The following is a 6,883-nucleotide window of genomic DNA, read 5'->3' on the forward strand; positions in this document are numbered from 1 at the left end:
TGAGCTTCACATTCCCCACCAGCCCCTCCTTGTTGGTGAGAACAAGGTCCAGCGTAGCACCTCTCCTCGTTGGCTCCTCTACCACTTGGAGAAGGAAGTTATCACCGACGCATTCCAGGAGCCTCCCAGATTGCTTATGCCCTGCCGTGTTGTCCCTCCAACAGATGTTGGGGTGGTTGAAGTCCCCTGTGAAGACCAGGGCTTGTGAGCGTGAGGCTGCTCCTATCGGTCTGTAGAGGGTCTCATCCAATCTGTCTTCCTGGTCGGGTGGCCTGTAGCAGACCCCCACTGTAATGTCACCTGTCCCTGCCCTCCCTTTAATCCTGACCCACAAGCCCTCAGTCAGCTCCTCATCCATCCTCAGGCAGAGCTCCATGCACTCCAGCTGGTCATTGACATAGAGGGCAACACCCCCTCCTCTTTATCCTTTACAGTAATTCCAGATCTATTTTCTTCTAGACATAATTTTGCCATCAGTTCTTTTTACAAGTGCAGATGTTGATACTCAGACAAATGTAATTTGGGGTATTTGGAAAAACAATTCAGTCTTGTCAGTGTAGGAGGATTTCACCATCCTCATCAGGAGGTTCTCTAACTTGGAAAAATTGGGAGAAGAGAAAGATGGAGACTGTTCTTTATTTTCCCTTTGCACAGACTTGGGAATTTTTTGAAGCGAGTTGCATTTAAAAACTGACATGATAGTAACTCCTTGTTCATTAAGTTTGGCTCTGGTAACAGCATAATATTATAGTTACGACAGCTCTTTCTGTAAATAAACCCGTGCTCCGCCTACCTATGTATGATCCAAACAAGGATTTTTTCTGCCTGTCTTCTTATCAAGTAATCCATTTGTTTCAGGTACAAATGGGCATTTGTCCCAGAGGTGGACACAGAGTCATCTACTGTGACCTCTCATCTGGTAGAAAATCATCAGGAATGCAGACCACACATTGTAAGGATCATGGATCTGCTGAAGATGAAATATGGGGTAAGGAAAGAATGCTTCACTTGAATCTTTTTCTTTTTTTTTTTTATCCATTAACTTACTTTTCTAAACAAGTAACAAGATTTTAAGTTAGGCGAGAGGTTTCTAGATATTCTAATAAAATTCATGAGGCTTTAAAAAATTATCTGCCTGCTTTCACGTATGTATCTTGGAGATGTCAGATTGCTTTTGAGTGTGAGGGAACAATAGGCAGTTCTCCTATTGTTCCCTTAAATCTGCCCACAACCACCCAGTGAAAACAATTTGTCTCAGTCAGGACCGGTATTTATAAAAAAGAGCATGCTGTACTTTGTCAAAAAAGTTTACCATAATAGCCTTTTAAATTACCATTAAGGTTTCATATTAATTCTTCCAGCAAAGGAAATAGGGGCATTAGTGTTTCTCTCATATCTCTGTATTCTGTTGTTGTTTGATATCTGATTCTGAAGGCTAGTCCAAATTTGCAGTCTTCTGAACGTGAGAGACTTTCGTTTAGTGGAACCTCGAATCCAAATATAGAATAACTTGGTATACCATCTACACAATTTATATTGTGGTACAGTTGTAGGCTGTGGATCTCTTAGTATGAAAAAAGTGTATAGCACAGGGTTCAAACAAGCCATAACAACATCGTGTCTGAATGCAAAACCTTTAGTAAATCTTGGTTTGTTTGCTTACAGGAAACAAATGACACTGAGGGAATTCCCAAGAAGCACAGATTTCCCCTTTTGAACTTCCGCTCTGTATCTAGCATCACCCAGCTTATGCCCTTCTTCAAGACTCTGTGTTGCGCATTTACAACAAACGGGAGTGAGTCCCAGAATTCACATACTTCTGCATCTCTCTCTGTGGACTACGTTGGCAGTAATGGCATAAAGATCTTGCAGCAGCTTGAAGAGAGTGTTGAATGTGACTTCCTTGAAAACATGGAAAGTTAAGCCGCATGTCGGATGCTTGGCTCGTGGTGAATAAATAGCAAAAAAAGGGAAGACTTTACTGCAATTCTTCTCTTCTTTTTTTTTCCCCAGTTTTGAAACTACATTTTGGGTTTTCTTCCTGCTGTTGTGGAGTGCTCTTCAATAATCCAGGCTTCTGAGTTGGTGTTAAAAAGCAGGATTCTTCAGTTCCTGTGGGGGAAAAACAAAAGTACAGTTTAGTGGTAATTTATCATAGTTACTGTATTCTTTTACTTGTTTTCAATGTGAAGGATTAAAGAGATTTTGTAAATAAAGGAAGAATATTTTTGACTTGGTGAAAGTAGCAACTGTACCATTTATCCAATAACTTCTCAAGTGACTATTTTAAACTGCTTTTGGAACTGTGTTCTGAAAGTAAATTTAAGAAAAAGCTAATATTGCATGTCAGTGTACAATCAGTTTGCAGACAAGCCATTTCCTGAGGTTAAAGCCTGCTTCTACTTCTCCTTTCTTTAACTTGTCCTAAAACTTCTACGCAAATCACCGAAATTTCAAACAGATGTATTTTATAAGTCTTAGCATTGTGCAAATAACTGCAGACTTACCATGTTTGTAATTTCAACTCTGTACTATAATAGCATTCTTCAGGATTAGTGATTCCTAAATAAAAGACAAACACATGCATAAAAGACAAACCTATGCAATAACATTTTGTAATTTACATTACTTGAGGGGTTTTTATCTTAATTAATTGACTAAAAATATTCTAATTGTTTTTTTAATTAAAAAACTTTGTTCTTGCAGTGACTAAGTTCACTTTGCAACTTCTGAAATGCAACTAAATGAAGATAATTCTGTAAAAATATAAATTGCTGTATACAACAACAGCCTAATTAAAATGAAAATTCTTTTATTTAAAGAACGCTTTTTATACAAAGAACGTATTTGGCTGTCCTAGGTGTTAAAAGAGGTAGGGAGATCATCATAGTGCCATGACTACAGTAATGTTCAAGGTGCAGCTTATTTCAGAACTGCACTGCTACCGCTGCAGGACCTGGGAGAGAGGGATTAGTTCTACCACCAAACAGTGCAGCTGCATGTCTGAAGGACACTTCTGACGGACAGTGGATAAGCACCATCGCAGCAATACATACAACAAAAGGCTTAATAGAACGTTTTTTAAATGAGGAGGTGGACTCCGCTGAATTTTCATATTTAGTGGATTATCTGACTGAATTAGCAATGCTGATTTGTTTGGGAGGGGAAGTTTACCATATTTTTCATGGTGAAAAGCTTTGTCTGCCGTTTTTTTTTTTTTTTTTTACACGCACCTTTGCCTCCGGAGAAATTGGTTTTGTAAGATCCACCTGCTGACTGGTATGTGCTACTTGTGTTACTTGGAACATCACAACTGAGGTAAATGTGCTGGGTATTGGACTTCACTCATGGTTTTGCTGATTAAAAAAGGACATAGAAAATGTACGGTTTACTGTCACTAGGTTGTGAGGTCAGGGTTGGTTTGTTTTTTTTTTCCAAAACTCACGCAAGAAACATGGAAGGCTCTTCTGCAGTGTTTTTTACCTACAGATATATGAAGTTTTCATCTTTGGATTATAAACTAAAATAATGAAACACTGAACAACATGCATTACTATGATAATACTGCAATGCTCTATGAAGATAATACTACAATAGGCTTATGCTAAACAACTGTAAAAATGCACATAAGCTGTTTAAGGAAAGTGATAGACTGAAGTGTAATATTGTGTAGTCACTAAGAATGTGAATTATTTGTATTAATATAATTAATGATCTCTAAAGCTATTGGAATGAGCACAAGTGAAAAGTCATCCTTTTAAAGCATTACTTGAAAATTGGAGCAGGATATTTTTAAAATGGTTGTGTTCGTTACTTACGTATCTTCAATTTTAAAGAGAATATTGTTAATACTCAGGATGATTTGGTAGTTCTACCTTCAGCTTTCTGGTGGTTGCATTCCATACTTGGGTATTTCCCTTAAAATCCTGATAAGATGCTGTCCAATGGGCTATTAAAATCTAAGACAACTTTTTGCCATCAAACCTTTTGTTTTACGTTCTCCCATAAGCTATAAACCTGTGTCTTCACATAGTTTCCTCGCTAACTGGAGGTGGTGAACCAGTAACTTAGATTGAGGGTTTTGTCATCCTTCCCCTTGAAAGGGAAAGTCCCGTCCTGGCTGCCTGTACTTCAGATGTGCAGGGGATCGGACATCAGTCACTTCCCCCCCTGCTGTGGTGGTGACTTTAAAAACAGAATCTGTGACTTAGGTCTGTACAGCTCTCTAACTTCTAAGATGATCTTGCCTTCTACAAAAATACCACTTGCTTCTAACTCCTGCCTTCGTACATACTTTTACCTTTGTCCTGTGGTTCTGCAGATGGCTGCTTTAAATGGCCTCAGATACTTGTGACCTGCAGAGTCCTTTCACTGAAGCAGAATCTAATTCTTAAGAAGAAAAAGTTCTTCAAAATTTAGTATATAAGCAAATCTTGTATCATTATAAATAGGGTGTGAATGAGGAGGAAAGGGCTCTAACTAAAAAAAAGTCCTACTTGGGTGGTGGAGGGGCACAGTTACATACGCCTAAAGGTATCTCTACCAGTGTAACTTTATTCCTTTTCTGTAGGGGACTAACTGTAGTCATTTTAATTCTTATGCTACTGCTGTTAAATCCACATGAAGGAGGAGGGTTGTACTGCTCTAACAGTGGTACTGCCAAGGCGGTATAACTTCACTGTAGATGAATCTGAAAAACTTTAGCCTAGAACTCAGTATCAAGAACAGGAGAGAAAATGCTTTTGCTTTGCTGTGTAGTTCTTTCTTTGCTTGTTTTCAGAGTAACCAAGCTTGGCTTTCTCTTTTGGATACTTCAGCTTTGAGATAGCATAGCCACAGTGCATGATACACAAAGGGAGAAGTATTTAAATATTCAAAAGGATTTCATTTTCCTGAAGGAAAAAAATAGTAGGTGCAACCAAGGTAACTGCCAAAGAAAGCAGAACTTGAAATACAGAGCATTAAGTAATGGTTAAGTGTATTCGATACGATATTTGAATGTAATTCTTCTAATAATATTAAATGTTAATTTGAAATACTTTTTCAAATGCAATTGTCATTTTTCAGACTACCTTTACTGCTCTCTCACCAACTTTATCTGATTCTGTAAAAGCTCTCAAATTCAATCTCAATGGATGAGGGCTCTGTACAGAACTCCATAGACCTCAGTTTTCGGATCCCAGCAGCAGTGGCTCTGTGCTAGCCCCTACACTTGCCTAGGGAAGGACTGCACCACTGCCTCCCTCATCCTCCCATCACAAGCCCCTACTGCTCCAGCTCGTACGTCCCTATCTTTTTGCATTCCTGAAATTTCCACCCTGGGATCCCAGTCCTGCGGTCTTGGGACAAGTTTTCTGGATTTGTGTGTCTGGAAGAACTGTGTGGAGCAGATGGAGGAAGCTGCTGCTGCAGCATCAGGGAATCATTGATGACCGCCAGGGACCGACCCCCTGTATGGAGGGGAGCACCCCTCCCCAGGAAATTAGGGACTGCTGTTGCATGCTGCTTTCTCTGTGTGACAGAGCTTTCCAAACTTCAGTCGGTACGCTTTTATATGTTCAGGGCAAATGCCCTGAAAGTGTACTACCTTTTCATTTGGAAGGAAGAAAACTCTTCCATTCAACTGAGCTTGAAAATCTAAGGCCAGAGAAGTACGGTTTCGATGACTTTGTGAAAGCTGCTTTGCGGATTTCATCCTTTCGCTGTAGTCTGTACATCTTTTGTAATGTTGTGTGATGTACCTTGCACCTCAGAAGCTGATAATCATAGAATCATTTAGGTTGATGTTTGATTACGCTGCATATGTTGAAAATCATTGATATGTGCTGTATGTATGCTGGGAAATACTATAGCGTAGCAGCTAGTAATACTGAAGCACTGAATGTCTCTCGAGTCTTTGCTTAAAGAGGCATCCATGCAGGCACCATGCGTTCCTTACAACCCCAATACTGTCATTAGTCTCATTCATGTTGGTGGGCAAGGTTGTGAGGCCTCACCTAGGCCGGGGGAGGGGGGAAGGCTTCTGTTGAAGATAGCAGGGGAAAGCATTTCCCTCAAGGTCTGTCGAAGGCTGCCCCTCAACTAAAGAGTAAATGGCCTGTAAGGTTTCAGGCACCATGAATTGTCTCAGGTTTTTCTTTTTATTTTTTCTTGCAACGTGTACCTACAGCTCTGGGGGTTTTACGTTTTTTTCTTCTATCTGTCCACCACCAAAATCACAGCTCCCCTCCAGCTGTAGAAATTTGAGATTACAGAATGAAAAACTGGGAGGACGACGAAAGGAGCTAGAGAGCAACACATAGCTAGCTTGTAATAGACACTAGGGAGCTTCCCAGCTATAAATGCGCGTAAAGCAGTTGGGTTTTTAAAGTCCTCCAGGAGGAAAACCAATAATCTGGACTTAAGGTAAGTAACCATGCAGAGCTCAAAACATGTGCCAATAGCTGAACCATAATAATTGTAATGAAACACCTGAGGGATTTAGTTCTGCAAGTAAACAGCATGCGAAACATGAATTCCGGCCTCTACTACTCTTGCAGAAGAACGCATGTCACTTGTATGCAGCTCCACAGAATACAGGTAGTGCTAAACCTTCCTATTAAGACTCCTGTTACTTGTTCCAGGCAGGCTCCTTCCCACGTTCCCAGCCGCGCGACTTCTGCGGCGAAAACGGCCGTTGTAAATACTGGTACCGGGATCCGACCGCACGCTGCCTCTGAGGAAGCCGGGGACCCTCCAGCGGGGGCCAGCCGGGCCACCCCGGTTCTGCAGGTGCGCCCGGCAGCCCGCCCGAGGAGGGCGCGGGCGGCCAGGCCCCTCTGACCGAACCCTCGCTCCTCACCTCGCGTTCCGGGGCGCCCAGCCGAGCTCGCTGCGCCAGCCT

At 41.2% G+C, this 6,883-nt stretch overlaps 1 protein-coding gene and 1 long non-coding RNA gene across 2 annotated transcripts in view; one reads left to right on the plus strand and one right to left on the minus strand.

The window, feature by feature from the left end:
* Nucleotides 1–2,702, plus strand: part of DOPEY2 (dopey family member 2) — a 52,645-nt gene extending 49,943 nt beyond the window's left edge. Inside the window, exons 35-36 of the mRNA XM_009327964.1 lie at nucleotides 859–988; nucleotides 1,666–2,702. Coding sequence (XP_009326239.1) covers nucleotides 859–988; nucleotides 1,666–1,923 — 388 coding nt within the window. The 3' untranslated portion in view covers nucleotides 1,924–2,702. The remainder of the gene's footprint in view (nucleotides 1–858; nucleotides 989–1,665) is intronic.
* On the minus strand, nucleotides 2,071–6,883 carry LOC103920270. The gene is made up of 3 exons (XR_663785.1): nucleotides 6,842–6,883; nucleotides 2,508–2,562; nucleotides 2,071–2,112 (listed from the first exon to the last, which is right to left on the minus strand). It is a non-coding gene; the product is annotated as an uncharacterized LOC103920270 (long non-coding RNA).

The sequence above is a fragment of the Pygoscelis adeliae genome, unplaced genomic scaffold (assembly GCF_000699105.1).
Source record: "Pygoscelis adeliae isolate BGI_AS28 unplaced genomic scaffold, ASM69910v1 Scaffold154, whole genome shotgun sequence".
Taxonomy (NCBI): domain Eukaryota; kingdom Metazoa; phylum Chordata; class Aves; order Sphenisciformes; family Spheniscidae; genus Pygoscelis; species Pygoscelis adeliae.